Source organism: Dendronephthya gigantea, unplaced genomic scaffold (genome assembly GCF_004324835.1).
Source record: "Dendronephthya gigantea isolate DGI-Jeju-01 unplaced genomic scaffold, DenGig_1.0 000523F, whole genome shotgun sequence".
In the NCBI taxonomy this organism is placed as follows: domain Eukaryota; kingdom Metazoa; phylum Cnidaria; class Anthozoa; order Malacalcyonacea; family Nephtheidae; genus Dendronephthya; species Dendronephthya gigantea.
Window position 1 is genome coordinate 1 of NW_021163533.1, and position 25000 is coordinate 25000.

The 25000-nt window shown below is 37.5% G+C and overlaps 1 protein-coding gene across 1 annotated transcript in view; it reads right to left on the reverse strand.

Annotated features, from left to right (window-relative positions):
* Positions 1-3339: 3339 nt before the first annotated feature.
* The window catches only part of LOC114543683, a 34916-nt gene continuing 13255 nt past the window's right edge, over positions 3340-25000 (reverse strand). The window contains exons 3-4 of the mRNA XM_028562566.1: positions 6479-6610; positions 3340-3532 (exon numbers count right to left, since the gene is read on the reverse strand). Of these exons, the coding sequence (XP_028418367.1) occupies positions 3463-3532; positions 6479-6610 (202 nt within the window). The 3' untranslated portion in view covers positions 3340-3462. The remainder of the gene's footprint in view (positions 3533-6478; positions 6611-25000) is intronic.

A 25000-nucleotide genomic window follows, 5' to 3' on the forward strand; every position in this document is an offset into this window, starting at 1 on the left:
CTGGTATGTCTGCAAGGCCTAGTTCTATATAATCAAAGAGCTGAAACAAAGTAGCTGCTACATGTTTGCAATGACCACTCGTACCAGCAGGGCAGCAACATTTGCGTATACTACATCGCTTGAATTTTGGTTGAGGTGTGCATAGACAAGATATTGTTTTTTCTTCATTTCAGCCATAACATTACACCGCACAAGAAAATATACTGTCTCATCACCTTTTCGAAAATTTGGCTTTACTTTAAACTGCCTTGGATAACCTGCTTTATATAATTTATGTCCACTTTTTTGTGTTTCATTGCTCCAACAGGCTGTCCATCAAATATTATTAAAAATAATAATTCAATATACTATATAATTTAAAACCTACTTGTTTAATTTATGCTAAAAGGATATGAGCCGACCACAACAAAGGAAGCAGAAAACAAACGACAGTGGAGACAAAAAACTTTCTTATTTTTGTATATTTCACAGAGTGACAGAGCCGAAGCGGAAATCTTGTTTTGTTCCCGCCAAAGAAACATAAAGTATCTAAAGCAAACGTCGTCTTTGCAGCCATGCTCATCGAACGATCGGCAAACATTTACGACTTCAAATGTTTTGGATTCAACAAGCAAAAAAATCCATGCAAAACACTCGATCGCTGTGTAAATATGTCGCACAGGTCTAGCAACAACACATCAACAATTGTTGTTAAAATCGTGAGCAGTAAGTTATCCGTTAAGCTTACTCACCTTAAAACATTGAAAAATACCCTCCCCTTCGAATGATTTTGTGAGGCGAATCCCCGTAGCTTGTATAGTTCTATACGTATTTTCTCGTTCATTTTTGCTTCGATTTCACTCTACCTTGCACGAAATATAGTTTATAGTATATAAAAGCCAAATTTGGTTTCAAAATTAGTAAATGCTACGAAAAAAGTAGATAAAAGAATCGTTCTTTCTCGCAAGCAAAATGAACTCCTCGCGGCGGCCATTTCCTTTGCAAGTGAAAGGTTACCGCATTTCCCATGATGCTTTGCTATAATGCAAATTGCCTACTAGAACCATATCGTAGTTCTTATATAGTTATAGGCTAATTTGTAACAATTGTCTGAAATCAAACCAACTAGAGAAAAAGGTTAGGACGTTATGTTTATATGGGCAAAAGGGAACATAATGAGTAATTTGTTGAAAAGTTAATTGTGAATTAAGGAGCGTAAAAATGGAAATAAAAATAACCAGATGGATCATAGGCCTATACCTTCGTCTTATTTTTAAAATTGAAAATAGAAAGCTGATTGGCTGTCGTTTAAAAGAGCCAATCAGCTTTCTATTTTCAATTTAAAATTATGACGAAGGTATAGGCAAGGTGTCCCCAGCATAGGTTTTGTAATATATTTGCCAGAAACCCAAAAAACATTCACGTTTTATACATGCATAGGAATACATTTGAATGCTAAAAATATAGTATAAATGTAGTAAAATTATTCAAGTTTAATGTGTTGTACTTTTTTTCTTATTCGCCATATTTTTACGAAATATTTGCGGTTTTGTGAAGGTGTTTAAGTCAACCTTCGTGCGTTTTTAGCTTATTTGGCGTGAGAGTTGCCAACCTTGTCATAATATAAGACTGTTCAGACAACATAAGCGTCGCGCGAGGTCAGTGAGATCAGTTCTGGGCCGCCTATGGATGGATTTAAACTTTTTGATCATTGCCAAAAGAAATTCAGATCTCAATAAAACTTTCGCTTTGTGATTTTCCTTCCAAATTCGAATTCGAACAAGCATGCGGCTATGTGCCAGCAATTTTGTGCACATGCAGCTGTTTATAGCTCAGAAATTTTACGGGAACATATGCCTAAGCAGCTGTGAAATTTGTAGACCAGAGGGCGGTTGTATCAAGCCCGTTTAGCTTAAACGGTGGATAAGTTCAAAATAGAAAGCAAGTCTATCGTTTTATTCAACAAGCAAACTAAATGTTTTCAACCTTAATACGAAGATACTGTTTACAACTACATATTCAGTGCATAATATTCAAGCTGACTCATCAAGAGAGATGTAAAAGTGTTATTTAATTTTGACTTATCCACCGTTTAAGCTAAACGGGCTTGATACAACCGGCCCCCGACATTACCAGAAATTCAGGACATTAATTATCATAATGCGAAGATTTCGCAATCAAAGATGGCTGCCTTGTTATAATTCTATATAACAAGGCAGCCGTCTTTGATTGCGAAATCCTCGCATTATGAATTATGAACTTTTATGGTATTTATCGAGCAAGCCGGATGGCTTCAAATCTCAACGAATATCCAAACTTTTAGTACTAAATTTGGCATCCACATTGTTTGTTGTTTGAGACGAACAGCATTTTGTTGATGTGAAATTGCCCTATATTGCATAAGCATTTGTGTGCTTTTGCCGGCTGATGTGTTCAGCTAAAAATAAACCATTTGAACAAATGCGAACATCTTTTGCTATATTCCTTGTCACCAAATTAATAATTGTCAGGGGCGGCGGAACAGGGGGGGCTAGGGGGGCTTTAGCCCCCCAAGGAAATAAAAGATGGGGGCTTAGCCCCCCAAAAAATTTCATGAAGAATGTCAGATTGGGAGAGCAAATAATAATACAAACTACGTTAACATGAAGTCAAATTAATGCTCGCCGGCGTATTAAATGCTAATAAGAATTTGATATCCTATAATATTATTAAATCATAGTTGTCTTTAACAGCAGAATATTCGTGGTTGTACATTGTTATTATTTTCGGACCGTCATTTTGTTCGGAAATTATTTTGGGAGATGATTTTTCAAATGTAGAAGATAGAACTACACGCACTGTGCCGTTTTCAGTTTGTGTTTGAAAGCGGCAAGTAAGACTCTGAAATGGCCATTTCCGAAGATCTAGAGTATTGAAATTCCAAAAAAATTTCGCTCGGCGCCAACCATGGTGGCGCCTCGTTAAATAAGCCCCCCCCCTCCCAAAATATGCGCCACGTACAGCGCGAAAATATATTTGTGGGGTACACGCAAGCCCAATTAGCCCAATGCGTAGCAAATTTCTCAGCTGTTTGCGGCGTCAGCAAAGCTCAAAATCCGCCATCATTTTGCGGACACGATCTCGCGGAGAGCAAGTCCTCTAGGAATTTAAATATAGCGCAGTTCTATAGACGTATTTAAATAACGCGCAGACTTAATTGTAAATGATGAAATAGAAGGAAATATAAATATTAAGTTTCTTAGAAAACATGCTTAAAGTTTAGAAAATTAAGCACGGCTTACGCAAAAATAATTGACGTTTACATGTAATGAGCAAATTTGTTGAAAGTGTTTTGTATAGATCAGAATACTGTACCTGCATAGTAAAGCAATATGATACCTAATATTCTAAAATACACTACAACCACAAAATATTAATATATTCACGAACAAAATATGAATATACAATAATAAATTTGTGCATATTGTGTAAACATTTATTCAATTAACAGCTCCACGTTTTCAACATGCTTCTGCGTGTTTCATGGTATCGTGGAGATCCAGGACTAGGCCAGCTAGAGAAAGTAAATCATATAGGATTACAAACGAGAAGGGAAAGAACAAGTGTTATATAATAACTACAATGAAACCCGCAATTTGATTGGTTCGTAGGCGTCCAGCATGAGACAATCCTGCACGGAAAAGTTAATAATGCCGCTTCGCGCGGGATTTTTAAAATGTTGGACAATTTTACTCGTAAGCTGACTGGCTTGTTTAGGGCCTGTTTACATGGAGCGAGTTATCCTGCTAGGCGAAGTGAAAACTGGATATAATGAAAGACTAATCAGGTTAAGTTTCAACTGATGCGCTTTTTACCTCGACTAGCCGGTATAACTCGCTCCATGTCAACAGGACCTTAGAATTCCAAACTTCCGCTAAACACTCGCCTACGGCTCGTTTTTTTCACGCTGTCGTAGGCAGTTAAATGAATATAACTGGAACGCTACCTTCTGACAGGATGTTGAAGCTAAGTTACCCCCAGTCTTTACACGCAAAAACGAACACGGGCAAACAAAATGTTTTTTTGTGATTTCGTAAATTTGATAAAAACTCCCCGAAAAATTTTTTTAGGAAGTTAAATAACTGATTTAGTTAGTGCTTACAGCCGGCTGAGACATTCTTGATGTTAGCAGAATGCATTTTATTGACCTATTTTTGGAAATGCGAAGTAAGAAGGTTCTTTGCAACGAAAAAGCGTAGAGCCTAGCGTGACAATGCAGGAATATTTGGGGTTTTTTGCCATCTAGTCACTTGGAATTAAGTAAACATAAACTTATAATGTTAAGCAATGTCTACCAAGTGTATTTTGCGATGTAATTTTAGCTTTTAGGATCCGTTTCGTACAAATATTGTTGTCAAAATTGCTATAAACTTGTTCCATTTTAGAGAATTTGTTTCCAATCCGCAACTCCATGCAGTTGTAATTTGTAAAACAGTTCACCTGGTTGAATTTTAGATTAATTCTATTATAATTCCATAAAAAAAAACATTAAAACCATGAAACAAACAAAAATTTACTTGAAAAATTAAATTTCCTTTAAATTCGCTCGGCATCTGCAGTGATCTCGCGAGTCACCCGCGAATGAAGCCAAAAATTTGCGAGACTTTACCTCCAGACACGCGTGTCTGGAGGTAAAGTCCCGCAAATTTTGGCTTCACGAAAACAATGAGGAGATATCGTTCCAGTTATTTATTACAGTTCACTGGTCGTAGGTCCCTGTGCAGCGCCGCCAATTCCGCGTATACAGCAGTTGCTTTAACACTTACTGCGATTCCCAGTTGAGCGTAGAATTGCGAAAGTTTGTTTGTTAAGTTTTGTAGTTTGAAGCAATGTTTGTGACGTCATCTAAAAATGTTGTTAGGCGACGCTCGCCAAGTTGTCAAGGGAAACTGTCAATTTTGTGACCATAAATAGAAGATCTGGCGCCGGTTGTTCAAAAGCAGGTTAAATTTAACCCTGGATTAGTGCTAAACCTGGGTTAAAATCCTTAACCCTAGGTTAGCTAAACCTGGGTTAAACTGTGTTGTTCAAAGCTGGGTTAGCGGTAGGGTTAGTTAACCCAGGGTTAAAATATTTAACCTAAGATTAAATATATTTTTAGGACTAAATTGAATATAAGAACGTTTTCGATTGGTCAATAAACGAGCGTCAAAACTTTACCGGACGAGGATATATTGTCAGCCGAAAGATTATATGCCGTGAGGGCAGGGTCGCAGGGACGTTGTTTTGAACAGCAATTTCCGTGCATGGAATTTTGAAAAGATTCGAAATGAAAGGCCATTTTGTATAATAAACAATGTCGATGTGAAATAAAATAAGGCAAATTATAAACAATCTATAATCTATTTTAAAATTTCAGGCATTCTTTGATTATTCAAAATTCAGGAACAAACGCAGCCTTACCACTTGCTGCCAATCAAAAAACCAAATTTTGGCATCCGAAACAAATATTTCGATTACGATGTTTCATTTTGTACGGTTGTATTCATTTATCGTGTGTTGCATTGAAGTGAAGATAAATAATCAATACATCAGCTGAAACCGAACGAAGCCAAACTTAAATAATTCTTTGCTGTCGAAATTATTCGTAAAACCTTTCAAAAGTGTTTAATTCATGACGAATTATACGTGTTTACGTGTTTCAGCTCCTTATTCATCCATTTTGAATCGAAGTTAACCCAGGATTAAAAAGTTAACCCACCTAGCTAGCAGGGTTATTTTTTTTATCAATTTTAACCCAGGGTTAACGCTAACCGAGCTTTGTGCAACGCTAATCAACCAAGGTTTAAAATTTAACCCTGGGTTAGGCATTTTTAACCCTGGGTTAGCGTTAACCGGCTTCTTGAACAACCGGCCCTGTATAGCGACTAATAACCGCTATTTTTACAGTTTTTACAGTATCTATTTATAGCCGTTAGTCAAAAACTTGAAATTTTTTCCTTGACAACTTGGTCAGCGTCTGTGTCAGCGTCCCTGGCAACATTATTAGATGACGTCACGAACATTGCTTTGAAACTACAAAACTTAACAAACAAACTTTCGCAATCCCACGCTCAACTGGAAATCGCAGTAATGTAAATATAGCATTAGTTGTTTAATACGTCACAAGGATACCTTATAACATAATATAGCACATTATTGATTAATGCATAAATTGATATCAGGTTAATTTTGGGGTCAGATCGCAGTGATTGTAATAAATCGATGGAATACAGTCCCTTGAGTGTTTTGTGCACGTGGGCCAGTGTGCGCGGGATCGTAGTAAAGATTCTGCAAACACGCTTAATTTCCGAAAGTCTCGTAATATCTCGGGGAATATCAGGCTATTATCCTGCAAGGAAAATCATTTAGTACTCCTTTATTTATATTCAGGTCGCTGCATCTCACTTTGTCTTGTTGCAGCTGTAACCATATTTTTACGGATAAACATATTTAAAAGGTAGTATGCTGCTATACGTACGCTAAACGATTCGTCTTTGAAAAGGAACGAACATTTTTCAGCCAACAAGATATGTACGGATACGAGGCAGGATCCACGGTTGTTGTTTTAATAATGCGAAAGACATCCAAGTCCACCTTGCTTGGTTGATTTCTGTGAAAAAAAAAACATCAGTTGCAAGGTCTTACAATTAGTACACTAATAATGAATGTTTATGAGTGCAATAAAGAATCTTTTCATCGAGGCGAAGCCGAGTTGAATGGAACATTCCATATTTCACCGAATGAAAACATTCTCACCTTTGCACGAATGAAAACATTCATTATTTGTTTTATATGACACCATAAAAATCAAGTTAATGAATTATTATTTATTAAGTATAAACATATTGCAAAAGATGCATAGTATATAAACACAATTAGAACTTAGTGAAATTTAGTGAAAGCAACCATGCAACCACGGCTAGACCGTGCAAATAGTTTTCTGCATTGCACGGTCGGTAAAGTTGAAATTTTTATTTAATGCCACGTGATCAAAAACAACCAAATAAAAGACTTATAGTAATGTGTTATACAGGGTGTATAAAAAAAAAGTAGACAATTTTGAAATGTTTAGAAAACTATAAATTTATCAAAATATCTCATAGATTTGTGCTAGTATGGGTACTTTGGCATCTTCAGGTCATTCTAACACTAAAAACAAACAGAAAAATTAACCTCGAAAAATGGAAGAGCGGTTTGTGGAAGCATCATTTTGAATGGCTTGTGCAAACATGAATGAAAGGTTTAAAATCCAATTTGAATTCAAGGGCTGAACGTTTAGATATTTGTTTACAAAGAATCGAAATTTCAGAAATTTTGATGAAAATTAAGTCAGCCGCGCAACTGCGTAAACGTGGGCTTTTTTCCGTTTAACTCGCAGCTTGAGTAACTTTTTTCATGCACGAATGATTTCATGCATGAGTGATTGCTCGGGTGAATAAACTAACAATGGTGTTGTGAAAAAAGTTACTCAAGCTGCGAGTTAAACGGAAAAAAGCCCACTTTTACGCAGTTGCGCGGCTGACTTAATTTTCATCAAAATTTCTGAAATTTCGATTCTTTGTAAACAAATACCTAAACGTTCAGCCCTTGAATTCAAATTGGATTTTAAACCTCTCATTCATGTTTGCACAAGCCATTCAAAATTATGCTTCCACAAACCGCTCTTCCATTTTTCGAGGTTAATTTTTCTGTTTGTTTTTAGTGTTAGAATGACCTGAAGATGCCAAAGCACCCATACTAGCACAAATCTATGAGATATTTAGATAAATTTATAGTTTTCTAAACATTTCAAAATTGTCTACTTTTTTTTATACACCCTGTATAATATTCCTTATTCCAACTAAATCCCATGATGCTGTGCGCGCGCATTCCTTGGGGTACCAAATCCCGCCAAAATCAAAACAAAATATTGCCATTTTGATTATTTTAGTACCCCAAGGAATGCGCGCGCACAGCATCATGGGATTTAGTGAAAATAGTGAATATAATATGTAACCTCAGAATAGCATATTTTTATTATATGGACATGGAATTCCTCGTGCGACCATCGCGAGTTTTCCGGTTTTGTTTTGTTCCATTGTTAAAACGTGTTTATTTTATATACGCGAGGTAGGAGATCTTTAAAAGATTTTAACTATTGTTTCTAAATGATCGCTTCTTGACCAGCTTTTGCTTCAAATCTTCGTCGTTTTAGTCGTGTCTTCTAGGTCTACATGTTCTTGTCTTGGCGAGCTTCTTCAACGTTTCGTATGTTTTTTACTCCGTCGGTCCACTGAGGTTTCTGGTGTTGTGCACGCTTGAGGGATACTTGCACACGTCATCAAAAAGAGTGGGCTGATCCTTATCCAGCCAATCAGCGTTGTGAGTGTGAACTGTGGGTTGGCGTTAGAAGCTCGTTCCAGCTCTCATATCTTGTTTATTTACAGCGTTGACGCACTAGTCCAGTTGGTCTTTTGTGAGTGTCCACTCACACTCACATAGTATAATGCTTCACTCACACTCCAACTATTCAAAGACACCACTCATACTAAAGTGAGGCTTTGAGTGAAGTGTGAGTGAGAGGCATACGTCCCTTGAGCTACACTCAGTTATGCTCAGTTGTGCTTTATGTTCAAATAATGATTCAAATATAGCCAGAATCAAGTGAAATATAGCGGTCAAATCAAACATATAGTTGAGCTATTTATCTGCGCCGGAATCATAATCAGCTTCATCGTCTTGTTTCGATTATGAAGGATCGCCACCACTTACCTAACTCTTTCTTCTTCATCGCGAGTATTGTTTTTTGGTGCGGGCCTGACTACAGATTGATTTGGTCGGATAAAGCTTTCCTCGTTTTGTTTTTCTTTTGCATTGTTTTGTAATCGTTCTTTTTACTTTTTAAAATAACTTTGGCTTCCGCACTAATTCTGTTGACAGCGACCTTTCCATGTGCGAGAAATATTATCTACCTTGAGCCATCTTATCAGTAACGTCGAACGAACGCATTGACCAGTCAAACTACAGTTTAAATAGTTTATATACCTTCCATCATTAATTACTAATCAACATGAAACCGTAACTCCAGCAAGTCGCATTCAACTGAGCTCTTTGAATACAAATCTGCCTCATATTTTCAAGGGTGAGCGCCGCCTCGTTCAGTGCCTATTCATATTCATACTGAACTCTGGTAAGTGCAAGTGCAGCATTATATTATGTGAGTGTGAGTGGGCACTCGTTGATGGTCAGGTGAGTTCCACTCATTTAGAAAGAGTGTCCACTCTAGCCTCCTCCGCAGGCATCTCTTATGTATCAAACTATATTAGGTTATTAGGCATGGGTTTGGTGTGTCATGGAAGGCGATGAGGAAAGTCGGAGAGATGCCTGCCATAAATCGACACAACAAGTTGCACTGCGCATACCAACTCGCGCATGCTAATTTGAAAAAAAATGACAACATCGTACTGTGTAGGCGGGAGTGGAAAGGAGTGAAAGCATTTTGCTACAAATTTGTGTAAAATTTTGTGGTTCTAGTATAGGTTCCTTAAGAAGAATAAAATCTTTCGTCTCATTAGATTCTCTTCTGACACTTTATAAATCTTTAATTCAGCCATATTTTGATTACTGTTCCCCTTTGTGGGACACTTGTGATAAAGTCTTAAAGGATAAATTGCAGGTGCTCCAGAACCGTGCGGTTAAAGTGATTACTGGTGCAAATTACGATGCCAGTCCCATGCAAAAATTAAATTTAGACACTCTAATTGTCAGACGTGCTAAATTGAAGAGCGTTCTGTTGTATAAGGTCAATGGACTTTCAGCTCCGTGTCTGACTAATAATTTTATAAAATTCCGAGACTTGGAGGGCTACTATAATCTTCCAAATTATGACACTGATTTAAAATTACCAAAACCAAGAACCAATTTTTTAAAACGCAGTTTCAATTACAGTGCGGCAAGTATGTGGAATAATCTTCCAACAGAAGTAAAAAAAGCTACCTCAGTTAGGCACTTCAAGAGTTTAATCTCAAGCCTTCCATTTAATCTGTAATATAGAATAATTAATTAATCTTTAATTAGTCTAAATTAATTATCTCTATTCTTGTAAATATTGGCATCAAATTTTGGCAGTTGTTATACCACATTTGATGCTAAGTTATTTAAAGACGCTGCCACGCTGCTCCCTGGTTATCTTGTAAATATTGTGCTACTTTCAATTTTTCTTTGTATTATTCACATGCCCCTCCTGGAAATCAACTATTATTAAAGTTGAGTGGGGCTAGCGTGTTTTAAATAAAGTGATGATGATGGTTTATTAAAGAAGGAATGAAAGTGTTTTTTATTTTAAACATGATAATCCGTGAGGTGTCTATCAGCTCATATACGACTCGAGTTCGCAGAATAACTGTTAAATAGTCCATCATAGACAACAAGTGAAAAGCAGGCCTTAGACTTAATAAAACACTCCTTTTAGTTAATTAATTAAATAGCAAATAAAAATTTGGTCTTATATATACAGTATAAGCACCTCTTGCATTTTTGAAATTAGATGATTTGCTGCAATGACTACCATATGGACTATAATAAAAAGCAAATCAGGGTAATATCCACCCAGACCTGATTTATCATACTTTCTTAGTTTTAGGATACATGCAGTCCATACTATACAAATTCAAATTCTGCTCCTTCAGACTAACACCTTTATAACTGGAGGATCTAATGGAAGGGAACAAAAAAAAGGGGAACTTATATCATAAGAAATCTAAAAACTGCATGCGATGTAGAAGTTAGAATTTGGTCAGCTTACTGAGATTTTCCCACATATGTAATCCACACAGTAAATATCAGAAATGGCAAGCACTGAGTGCAGATGTATAGCACACACATTATTAAAAGGGTGAAAACTTCAGTATTAATGTTACAAGGTAAATATATAGTGTCATAATGAATAGCATTATTTCATCTTCAAACAATTTTACTCTAACACAGTTGTTTACACAAAATTATAATTCAGGAAATGTACTATAATTGCAATTAAACTACAGTGTAGGTAATATGTTTTTTATTACTAAATAACTTAATATTATTATCCCCGAGCCGGCGCGAAGCGCCGTGCGAGGGTACTAATTCCGCTGGGAGATTTATTACACCCGGGTATTGTGACAGAACATAGCGGAATCCAAAGTTGCTCAAATTCTATGTCGTGGACCGTGGACGTTCATGGATGGTCATGGTCACTATTGTGCGCATGCGTGAAATGCGAACGAGTGTAGACTGGTAATCAACGAACGTTCTGATTGGCTAAGACAGAAAGTTTGTAATTCAGTGAGAACGTCAGCAATTTAACTGTCATTTCGTAAACATTTTTGTAATAACGTTTCATAAACTTTGTGCAAAGAAAGTAAAACGAGAAGAAACAAGATATATGAAGCATGACAGATAGCAAAGATGAACGTGGATACAGTCAAAACAAAGCCGTGTAAGAGGAATAATTCATCATCTGCAAGCTTATAAATGTTTTCAAAGACAAAGGGTACGTGTTTACTTTGTTTATCTCGTACTTGTTTCGCGGTAAGAATAAGCCGTATTTGTATACTTTTCAGCTTTGTATGCCGTTCATTTGTTAAATTTTCAGCTTTTTCTGCAAACGCATAAACCTGTGAAGGGCTATTACACCTTTGCTTTAACTTCAAAAAGTGTTTTTGAAAGTGTAATTTGAATTTTGGTATCAAAAATACACACTGTATTTTATAAAGTATACTGAAACTTTTAGCCGCCGGCGTTGACTGCAATTACAGAATAAAAATTTGAAGTTTTTTCTTTGTCTGTGAAGATTTTGTACTGTTTTAATCGTTTGAAACTTCGATTTTAAACTGTTACTTAATTGCTGGCATGGTATAATGCAGCAAAATTGAACGGGCAATGTTTACACTAGCTTTGTGATTATTTTTGTATTGAATGATGGAAACTTTAAGACTGATTTGAGTTTTGTGTCATTTCATAATATAAGTTTAGGTCAGGTTAACTCAGGAAATTGTGTACTTGGTTTGAAATAGCGAGGGGTTGCTGCATGCATGTATTTCTAGTCTAAATATTAATATTAATCCCCGAGCCGGTGCCGAGCACCGTGCGAGGGTACTAATTCCGCCCGGAGATTAGGAATTACACCCGGGACCCGGGAGAACATAGCGGAATCCAAAGTCGCCTAAATTGGACCATGGACGTTCAATGGTCATGGTACTTGTGCGCATGTGCGGAATGCGAACGCGTGTAGACTGGTAATCAACGAACGTTTTGATTGGCTAAGACAGAAAGTTTGTATTTCAGCTTTCCAAGACCTTCGCTAGTCTCATGTTTCGTGGCAAAGTGAACGCAGCTCTACGTTTGTTGGATGAACAATCATGTGGTGGAGTTCTTCCTCTTAATGACGATGTGTACAAGGACCTCTTGCAGAAACATCCACCTGCACAACCTGAGGATCATTCCGTCATGATTGATGGTGAAATTCCATATGTCGATCCATTGTTATTCGCCAACATCGACGAGACAGCCATAGCAAAAGCAGCATTGAGGACTCTAGTGTGCTGAGGTGCTGCTGGTCCTTCAGGTCTTGACGCACTTGGATGGCGGCATATTTTGGTGTCTCGCAACTATGGAGATGCTGGCAAAGATCTACGATCCGCAATAGCGTTAATGGCGAGAACACTTGCAACCCAGATGGTCGTTATTGGAGCAGATCAGACCACCAGCTTAGAGGCCTTCTTAGCGTGTCGCTTAATACCTCTGGACAAGAACCCTGGTGTCAGACCGATTGGGATTAGAGAGGTTCTACGACGGATAATTGGAAAATCAATTGTCTTTGCCATCAAACCACAAATCATGGATAGCGCAGGAGACTTACAGCTATGTGCAGGACAACAATCAGGCTGCGAGGCTGCTGTTCACGCCATGTCGAAGATTTTTGAAGAAGAAGAAACAGACGCTGTCTTACTGGTAGACGCCACTAATGCGTTCAATTCCATCAACCGCAAGATCATGTTACATAACATTCAGTACATTTGTCCCGCAATGGCTGTTTATACGTTCAACTGTTATGTAACAGCTTCAAGATTGTTCGTGCAAGGTGGTAAAGAAATTGCATCGGAGGTACCACGCAAGGTGATCCGTTAGTTATGCCGTTGCCATTACTCCACTCCTGCTCATGATTAAATCTGATGAGCTAGTGATGTAAGGCATGTTGCGTACGCGGATGACCTTAGTGCTGCAGATAAGCTAATGCAACTGCGTGACTGGTGGGAGGAGATTGCCGTGCATTGTCCGAGTCTTGGATACTACCCGCGAGCTGATAAATCCTGGTTGATTGTGAAGCCACACCTGGAGCAGACTGCCATTGAGATCTTCGCTGGAACTAATGTACAAATTTCAAGTGAAGGGCATAAGTACCTTGGAGGATATCTTGGATCGGATGAGGGAAAAGATAAGTATATTAGTTCTTTAGTTAGTAAATGGTGCCAGCAACTTCACGTTTTGAGTGAAATTGCCAAATTCCAACCCCGAGCAGCATACACGGCGTTTGTCTCAGGTTTTCGGCACAGATTTACTTACCACATTCGTGCCGTTCCAGGTATCAAGACCGCGATGCAGCTTGTTGACGACACCATCAACCTGAAGCTCCTTCCTGCACTCCTCGATAACCGTAGCTTGTCCATCCATGAGCGACAATTGGTTTCGTTCACTCGTATGGGAGGTCTTGGTATTCCGATCTTTAACGACATCTGTGATGAAGAGCATTTGAACTCCACAACCATCTGTCATCTTCTCTCAAGTAGAATCATCCACCAGAATGGTACACCATCAGCAGAACATGGAGATTCCATCCACGATCTTCGCCGTGAGATTGCAAAACAACGTCAAGCTAGGAACTCGTTGCTGCTACAGAACTTGAGATCGAGCATGAGTGAAGAGCAGATTCGAGCAAATGACCTCGCCCAGTTGAAAGGATCCTCAGCTTGGCTAACTGCTCTGCCACTTGCTGATGAGGGCTACATCTTGACCAAGCGTGAGTTCTTTGATGCAATCTACATGCGTTATCGATGGCCTTTGAAACGCCTTCCATCTTTCTGCGCTTGTGGAAAATCGTTCACGGTAGATCATGCCCTGTCGTGCCTGAAAGGAGGTTTTATCCATCGAAGACATAATGAGATCCGTGATCTACTTGCTGCTGCTATTGATGACGTTGCTTACGATGTTTCAATTGAACCTGCACATGCTCCTTTGACTGGCGAGGTTCTTCCATCCAGTGCTAACTCAACCGATGACGCCAGAGTGGACATTGCTGCGAGAGGTTTCTGGCAGAGATGTGAAAAGGCATTTTTTGATATAAGGGTGTTTAACCCATACGCCTCTACACATCGACGCCAGACGTTGAGCAGCTCGTTTAAAGCCAACGAACGGGAAAAGAAGCGACATTACAACCAACGGATTGTTGAGGTCGAGCATGGCTCCTTCACACCGGTCGTCTTCAGCGCCTTTGGCGGATGCGGAAGAGAGACCCAACATTTTCTCTCCTTCTGGGTGCCAAGCTGGCTGACAAGAAGAATCATTCTCCATCTATGGTGGTTAGCTGGTTACGACGAAAGATCGCCTTTGCTTTGCTTAGAGCTCGCGTGGTGTGTGTTCGTGGCTCTCGAAATTGGAGGACTGCGTCCATCACATCTACTAATGACATTACGTTGTCGGAATGGAACTCCAACATTAGCGAGTAGTCTAGTTAAGTTGTTTTTGTAAATAGTCTGTAGAACTATTATACTTAGTTTTAATGCATGATTGATTATTGTAAATTTCCCTAGTTCTAATATTGTGAATAAATTTTATATAAAATAATGAAAAAAATGAGAACGTCAGCAATTTAACTGTCATTTCGTAAACATTTTTGTAAAAGCGTTTCATAAACTTTTATGCAAAGAAAGTAAAACGAAAAGAAACAAGATATATGAAGCATGACAGATAGCAAAGATGAACGTGGATACAGTCAAAACAAAGCCGTGTAAGAGGAATAATTCATAATCTGCAAACTTATAAATGTTTTCAAAGACAAAGGGTACGTGTTTACTTTGTTTATTTCGTATTTGTTTCGCGATAAGAATGAGCCGTATTTGTATACTTTTCAGCTTTGTATGCCGTTTATTTGTTAAATTTTCAGCTTTTTATGCAAACGCATAAACCTATGAAAGGCCATTACACCTTTGCTTTAACTTCAAAAAGTGTTTTTGAAAGTGCAATTTGAATTTTGGTCAAAAATAAAAATACACACTATATTTATATAAAACTTTTAGCCGCCGGCCTCGACTGCAATTACAGAATAAAATAACATTTGTAGTTTTTTTTTGTCTGTGAAGATTTTGTACTGTTTTAATCGTTTGAAACTTCGATTTTAAACCGTTACTTAATTGTTGGCATGGTATAATGCAGCAAAATTGAACGGGCAATGTTTACACTAGCTTTATGATTATTTTTGTATTGAATGATGGAAACTTTAAGACTGATTTCAGTTTTGTATCATTTCATAATATAAGTTTAGGTCAGGTTAACTCAGGAAATTATGTACTTGGTTTGAAATAGCGAGGGGTTGCTGCATGCATGTATTTCTAGCATCTAAATATTACTGGGTCATTTGGAAGCTATTTTCCTTCTATTAACTATTAACTATAAACTATTGTCCTCCTTATTATCTCTGTCATCCTTGTTTTAAAATAAACTATTGTCCTCCTTATTATCTCTGTCATCCTTGTTTTGAGTGCATGATGGATGAACTTAAATCAAAAATTAATAAAAGTTCAGATAAATATTTTTTACTGAACGTGGTTGCTTGCAGAATTTTTATATTACCTAACTGAACCTAACTGTAATGAGGGATTTGTTTATAATTTATGTGCACTCCAACTCAATTTCAAACACCACTAACATTATTCCATTTATAGTAAAACAAGTGTGTAATGATAGATTAATCCAAATTGTTGTAGTCATATATATACGAGTGATTATGTAATAAATACATTAGATGAAAAATCAAATCAGCTAAATTGCAGAATACCCCTCCAATATGATATCATATCGTCTAGCTACTGTTTCATAAGCTTCATTATGAATAAAATAAAAACCTTTACTAGTTTTAAATAGAAACTATATACTAAAACAAAATCAAAATCTCTTTGAATCTTCTATCTCTGTAGTCATGCACGTTCACAAATCTTAGACATTCTCAATAACCAATTGTTAGTTATTTCAATTAGCGAATTTTTTATTTAGAATATATGCATAATACAGTTGTTATCGCAAGGCAATAATATACACTTAATGTATGCTCCCGAGGGAAATAGTGAGTTTTGTTTTCCCAAGAGTCTTAATGTTTTCCGAGACGAAGCCGAGGGAAACATTGAGACTCGAGGGAGAACAAAACTCAGTATTTCCCAAGGTGTAGCGAACATAAAGTGTTTTGTTATAAAGGAACAAAAAAATACATGTAAAACGACAATTTCGTCTCAAAAAACTTTGTTATGACAATATGCGGGCAACAATTTTTCACTTTTTTCCCTGGCGGGAAACATTGCATTTATTTAAAGTCACGTGACTACGAATGCACTAATCGCATTCAAAATACACAGCACCTATATAACAATATACACTTAACGTATGCTTCCGAGGGAAATAGTGAGTTTTGTTTCCCCAAGAGTCTGAATGTTGAGACTCGAGGGAAAACAAAACTCACTATTTTCCGGGGTAGTGTACATTAAATGTTTTGTTATATAGGAACAAAAACATTTAAAAAAGAAACCCTCTTTACTTTGTTATGACAAGAAGCGGGCAACAATTTTTCACTTGTTTCCCTGGCGGGGAACATTGCATTTATTTATCCGCTCCCGGAATAGAAAGCTCTTCTTTTCTAGCCGGTCTCAATAGAGATCTTTCATCTTTCTTGCACTTTGTCTTTGGTCGCTTCAATATCCGTAGCAAGCGCGCCTAATTGTGTTCTTAAATTTTCTGCATAATTTAGCTTCACTTGTATTACCGACCGGGTTTTTTTCACATCTTTCACAACGCTGAGATATTCTCTGCTAGCAATCGGCAGGGAACGTTATAAACCGAAATTTTCGAAGGTTTTGAAGCCATGTTTTAAAAAAACACGACGCTTCGCTCCTTCGATCAAATTCGGCAAAGGGAATTTATAATTAGGCGCAAAACCTTACTAAGGGGACCCTCCTCCCATACGGCGTCTAGTATGGTCCAGTAAGGTTACATGGTTACATGGGACGTCCATTTGTTCGAGGCATTAGTCTCCTCCGCAGGCATCTCTTATGTATTAAGATATGCATATTTGGCTTGGGCTGGCTGTGTCGGGGGAGCGAGAAAAAATATTGCGGAGATATGGACGTCTCATGTAACCTTACAGGACGTCATATGGGAGGAGGGTCCCCTTAGTAAGGTTTTAGGCCTAATTACTCTGGCGTGAGCGACGGAGTTAAAAATTTGCTTAAGTTTTGTTTTGTTTTTGTTTTTTTATTATGCTTCGTCGTCGCAAGTTTGTTTTGGCGCGAAATAAACTAGTATTTGAAAAGTGTATGTGACCGTATTTATCTACGTCACAGTTTTGTCTCCCAAAGTTGTGGTGCACAGGTTTGGTTAATTTTCCGATGTGCGATTTGATTTCGCTCGCATGATACAGCAATTCCTCCAAGAGGAACAAATAAACCGTTACTTTGATGCTGTTTGATTAAGTTTAGATTTAATTGGGGTCAGAATATATATGGTCCTATTTTAATAATATCGCTGCTCTCAGCGTTGAAAAAACCGCAGAAAATTTAGGAACACAATTAGGCGAGCATGCTGCGAATATTGAAGCGACCAAGACAAAGTGCAAGAAAGATGAGATCTGTAAAGAAATCGCACCATTTGCACGAAAGATCTCTATTGAGACCGGCTAGAAATATATATATATATATATATATATATATATATATATATATATATATATATATATATATACATATGTAAATATATATATATATATATATATATATATATATATATATATATATATATATATATATATATATATATACATTCGTTATCAAAAAGGTTGTCCCTATAAATATATATACAAATATATAAATATCAATCACGTGAGCATTAAACATTGTTTATTTCGCTCATTTTTGTCTTGTTTCTTTATTATTAACAATATTGTTAACCTTACTATTATATTTATGGAATTTTTAATAAAGATTTTCACGTATTTCCAATAAAATTAACGTATGCAGTCAAATCACGTGACTGATATTTACGTATTTATATATATTTCAATATGACAACCTTTTTGATAACGACTGTATATATACAGGGTGTATCAAAAAAAATGTCCCAAATGTAAAATTTCCGTTTTTCAGGATATTTTGCAGAATTTGGCAATTTTTAGTGTTCCTAGAGATAGTTAAGACTTATCTGGTATACCTAGGCCAAGTTTGGTTTTTCATTAACAAAATTATGTTACCGGGGGGGGGTTCCTTTCCACTGATATTGAGAGGGCTTGCACGCGAAAATGTGAAGCTGAAATTGAGATATTATTTAGCTGTCTAAAAGTAGGAAAGCTTTTTAATAAACTGTCAAAGTTTCAGGAAAAATAATGCAAACTGGGAGCAACGCGCGACCTCTAAAAGTGACAAATATTTCATTGCGCGCAGTGGATTAAATGCATCGTTGATTTTAGCGTGACCGATCTCATGCAAGGCTGGGCAGATGAATAAATTAAAGCGAGAAACTGAACAAGAAGACGAAACGATTTAATAACAAGATTTTTTTTCTTGATGTTAATCCTCAACATTTCCACCATTTCTTTCTAAGCAAACTGCGGCTCGTCTGAGCATGGTAAACACTGAACGGCGAACCACATTTGTCCGTCCTGCCTCAAATTATCCATTTCGTTCGAATTCTTTCTTGCAAATCGCCTATACGCTACCACCGGCAAATCGAGGCGAATGGACAGACAAATGGTTCGCTGTTCAGTGTTTAGTATGCTCAGACAAGCCGCAGTTTGCTTAGAATGAAATGGTGGACATGCTGAGGATTAACATCACGAATAAATCGCTTTGTTTTTGTGTTCAGTTTCTCGCTTTAATTTATTCATTTGCCCACCTTGTATGAGATCGGTCACGCTAAAGTCAACGATGCATTTAATCCACTGCGCGCAATGAAATATTTGTCACCTTTAGGCGTCGCGCGTTGCTCCCAGTATGCATTATTTTTCCTGAAACTTTGACAGTTTATTAAAAAGCTTTCCTACTTTTAGACAGCTAAATAATATCTCAATTTCAGCTTCAATTTTCGCGCGCAAGCCCTCTCAATATCAGTGGAAAGGAACCACCCCCCGGTAACATAATTTTGTTAATGAAAAACCAAACTTGGCCTAGGAAAACCAGATAAGTCTTAACTATCTCTAGAAACACAAAAATTTGCCAAATTCTGCAAAATATCCTGAAAAACGGAATTTTTACATTTGGGACATTTTTTTTGATACACCCTGTATATATATATATATATAATTTACATTCTTAGGTTTGAATATGCCCGTCAAGGGTGAGTATAGTAAACACGGAGAACATTTTTGCCTATATTATTACCTGTGTTGCAACTCCAAATTTATTTTGGAGCAAATCATGTTCAATATATATATATATTATATATATATATATATATATATATATATATAATATATATATATATATATATATATATATATATATATACACCCATTTGCAAAACGTTGGCCGCAGATAGATAGATAGATAGATACTCGAAGTCTAATTAGAATTGCATATGATTACATTTGCATGGGATTTCTATAATACACAACATATGCAATTATAATTAGATTTCGAGTATCTATCTATATATCTATCTGCGGCCAACGTTTTTGCAAATGGGTGTATATATATATATATATATATATATATATATATATATATATATATATATATTATATATATATATATATATATTAGAAATATCAGAGACTATTTACGAGTTTATTACAACGGTTTTGTTATCATGCGTTAAAGACCACGTGTCCACTGTTGCATACTAAAGGCTAATAATTATTTGCGAACAAATGGAAAGTATGCTTTTGGGAATTTTCTATGCTCATTAAAAAATTCTTTAAAAAACACATTTAGTATATCAACATTTTAATAGTAGTTTCTTTCCATAGCATTAAGACTGTTTATTTCATTACATAATATTATGAGAATGTTTCTTTCAATCCTACTAGGACTGTTCGTTCATTTTAAGAGTTCATTTCTTTAATATTCTGTGTATAAGAGAACAGGTTTTTTATTTTTGTTTGTTATTACATTTGTCTCTCCAGCCATAACCCGTACGCTTCTACTTTAACTTTAGGACAATGTTGATGTGCGTCAGCTGCCAAATGCTTCCCGCAGGTCTCCAGCCATAATAGATTTTTTATCAGTATTTGCGCTTTCGGGCATCCAAAACACTCCAAATTGATGGAGGGAATGTTCAGGTTTACAAAAGGTAATTTGTGAGCGCTACGGTGTGCGCTACTCCCACGCGTGATGATGTGCGCACAAGTATTTGTTTACATACATTGTCAGTTGATGACTTTGTCCAAACGCGTTTATGCATACATTACTGGTAATAGGTTTTAATGACTGGACGAACCTGAACATGTTCGCCTCCAAACACAGAGTAGCTTGCACATAAATATCGCACATCGAACAGAATTTGCCCGAGAAAACGCAGTAATGGAGTGCTTACATGGAGTGCCTGCGACCGCAATCTCTACCAAGAAGGGAAAGTTTTGGGTTTGTAACAAGAACTACCCTAAATGTTGTGAATTCTTCTGCCCTGAACAAGATCGAGTTGGGATTAAAAATGTTCGCCAATACTCGCGCGGTTCAGTTATACATAACCTTTGGGTGATGGAACGTGTGCAGACTCTTAAAGACCTTGCCATTAAAACTGAACTCTTAACGTTGTCGGAGACTCGGGATGACTTCGACACTGAAGGACAAATAACTGAAAAGATAATGTGGGTGACTGAGTTTCTGATAGAGGATGAAATAAATCTAAAGACACTGTTAACAAAATGTTTCTTATCCTCAGGTTTCAAAGTTGGATTCCGCACAAAACGCAATCATAACTTCGAAGGGAAAAGTGAAGTGTTTCGTGTTTATTCAAACAAACCACCTATGCGACACAAGAAGTACGGTTACCATACGAACGTCAAAAAACCAATCGAGTATATAAATGTGCACACTTCGGACACGTGGTGTACGATCTATGATAATGACTGGTGGATAGAAGTCACCGACTGTATGCTGAGACGTGATCCGATGTTTCTGCTAGACTCGTTCATATTTCCCTCAAACATTAATTTTTACTTATTGATGATTGCACATTTCATCAAAATACAACAAACCGCAAGTTTAAGTGATTATAGAACAATAGTTAATCGTATCATAAATTACCATCTATTTAATAGTCGTAAAGTACCTAAACTATATTAATCAAAATTATCTTTTCCGTTGGTCGAGATGATTTGCTAACCTTGCTAAATTTGTACTACCACAGCCAAACACAGGACAGCTCATACGCGTGCGACCCATATTTAGATAATTGCTCAACAAATTCCTAATAATAATTGGCTCATTTTTTCGTGGGTCAGGTATTTTATTAGGCCCGTTTGGGCCCTATATGGCCTTATATGGCACTATTAGGCCCGATGGCCCGATTGCTGCATGACTGGGCGTCCTAACCCGGACTCTGGGCTTGTCAACGCAAACTCTTACTTACAGAAGGCAAATTCAAACGATCTAAACAAGATGTTTAAGATAATATGTTTAAGATATTTGTAAAATTGTTCTACTTAATTATATTGTTACAAGCATTAATCCGTGTCTTAATTTATGCTCCAAGCATCGCGTTGTCCATAACATTCGCCATACCCCCTTTTTCTTCCCTTTGTGGAGTTTGGGCCTGAAATATCTCATTGAGCAGATGAGCATCTGCTCTGGAGCATTTATGAGCATGTGCTCATAGGCCCGTTTGGGCTCTATATGGCCTTATATGGCACTATTAGGCCCGATGGCCCGATTGCTGACTGGGCGTTCTAACCCGCAAATATGGACAAATATTCCATTAAACATCTACGGGAGCAAGTAAAACAGAAAATGCAGGGAGAGAACAAGCCAACATGACAAAGTTGCCAACGTCTTCGCAAGCTCAACCAATACTAACACGAGAGGAAATTATCCCCTATACAAGCACATGCCAAACCTGGCAGAATTACCGAATGGTTCTACGCACACCGTTGTTGGAATCGGACAGTCGTTCCAAGTTGGGTGCTTGCAAAGCCCTCGTGTTCCAACTAAATGTACTGCAATGTTTCTCCAAAAACCGAGTAAAGTGTTGCCCCAGTGTCCCTGGTGCAGAGGAATGTTTTCATGAACATAACATGCTTCCCTAATGTCCCTCGGAGTCCTTTTTTATTCCCTAAACGTCCCTGTAGATTAATACTTTCATCAAGACAATATAGTTCACAAAACGTTCAACTGCATGTAATATGAATTTAGAATCCGTAAGGAAGTGTTTTGTATTCATTTGAAATATCTCATTGAGCGGATGAGCATCTGCTCATGTTGGCTTGTTCTCCCTGCATTTCCTGCTTTACTTGCTCCCGTAGATGTTTAATGGAATATTTGTCCATATTCGCGGGTTAGGACGCCCAGTCAACAATCGGGCCACCGGGCCTAATAGTGCCATATAAGGCCATATAGGGCCCAAACGGGCCTATGCTTGATACGAGAAGGATCTCCTCGCAAACCTGAACATTCCCTCCATCAATTTGGAGTGTTTTGGATGCCCGAAAGCGCAAATACTGATAAAAAATCTAGTATGGCTGGAGACCTGCGGGAAGCATTTGGCAGCCGACGCATATCAACATTGTCCAAAGTTGAAGTAGAGCGTACGGGTTATGGCTGGAGAGACAAATGCAATAACAAACAAAAATAAAAAACCTGTTCCCTTATACACAGAATATTTAAGAAATGAACTCTTAAAATGAACGAACAGTCCTAGTAGGATTGAAAGAAACATTCTCATAATATTATGTAATGAAATAAACAGTCTTAATGCTATGGAAAGAAACATACTATTAAAATGTTGACATACTAAATGTGTATAACCTGACAAATAAAATATTTTTCTCGCAAATCCTTACTGTGTACTTCATTACGGTTTAATAACGTCACACTCTCACCCTGCATGGAGTCCACGCATAACTTCGGCAAAATCCGACAGATTTCGACGGCCCGCGTGGGGATCACGCGTTGCGTGATTTTGTTGCTATATGGGGAGGTGGTGTTGGGTAATCTACTCATATCTAAAGGTCTGTCTTTTGGTTTGCGGAAGACATCACCAAGGGTTATCATTATTTGCTTGTACGCTTTCCTTATGTTCTTACTTGCTAGTATACGCTTCACACTTTCCGATACGCTTCACACTTTGTTATACAAATGTAGCCCTTGCTTTCATGTTCGGTTGATGGTCTGGCGTTGTTTCGGTGTTTCTGCATACGTCATCAATAAAGCGTGATGTATATGCATTCATCTTAAGGGTTGCTTGTGCTCTTCATTTGATGGTATAGTATCAGCCCTGTCCACCAAAGTTTTTACAACAGCTGCTTTGTTCTGCCTTGGGTTATGGGAATCAAAAGACAGATATTATTCTATTCGGAACAAATACTTCGGTGTCGAGAAATGCGATCGTTTGTCCACTTTCCGACACCGATGGTTGTTTAATGGTGAACTTGAAGTTAGGGTTTATTGAGTTTATAGATGGTTATGGAAGGCCTCGACCTCGGATTTTTTATACACAAAATGGAGTCAACCAATGACGTGTTAAGCGCACTTGATTCTACTTCTCGCATAACTAATTCTGCAAGCGCGGCGCTGACAGGTGAGCCCATGGCACGTTGGTAATGTTTCCCTTCAAACGTGAAATAGCTGTTGTCGAGTACGAAGGTTAAGAGGGACATGACTTGCTCTTTTGTGAGAATTGTCAATGATTTCCAAGCGTCTTTCTCACGAAGGTTTCGTTTGACTACCTCTGTGGCTAATTGTCATTGTTTACATCCATACCAGTCAACTTAGGGTGCTTTCCTTTATACGGTAATAACTGTCAGACCGGTCCTGTTGTATTTCAGTACAGACAGATTACTGGTATTTTAATGCAGTTTTAAGAAATCTGCATTCATATTTAATGTTATGTACATCTGATTAGCAGGGAAAATACAGTTTCACCAGTATATAACGAAATACTCTATTTCGATTCAAAATACGATCGGTCTGACCACTTTGACCGCTTATTGGAAAGCGCCCTTAGCCACAAAGGTAGTCGAACGAAACTTTCGTGAGAAAGACGTTTGGGAATCATTGACAAATCTCACAAAAGAGCAAGTCATGTCCCTCTTAACCTTCGTACTCGACAACAGCTATTTCACGTTTGAAGGGAAACATTACCAACAAATCTCAGGATGTGCTATGGGCTCACCTGTCAGCGCCGTGCTTGCAGAATTAGTTATGCAAGAAATAGAATCAAGTGCGCTTAACACGTCATTGGTTGAAATACGCTGGTGGCGCAGGTACGTTGACGACTCCAAATTGTGTATAAAGAAATCCGAAGTCGAGGCCTTCCATAACGATCTAAACTCAATAAACACTAACATTCAGTTCACCATTAAACAACCATCAGTGTCGGAAAGTGGACAAACGATCGCATTTCTCGAAACTGAAGTATTTGTTCCGAGTAATGAGCGTACGGAAGTCACGGTGTATCGAAAGGTGACACACACTGAAAAGTATCTGTCTTTTGATTCCCAAGCAGAACAAAGCAGCTGTTGTAAAAACTTTGATGGACAGGGCTGATACTATACCATCAAATGAAGCGCACAAGC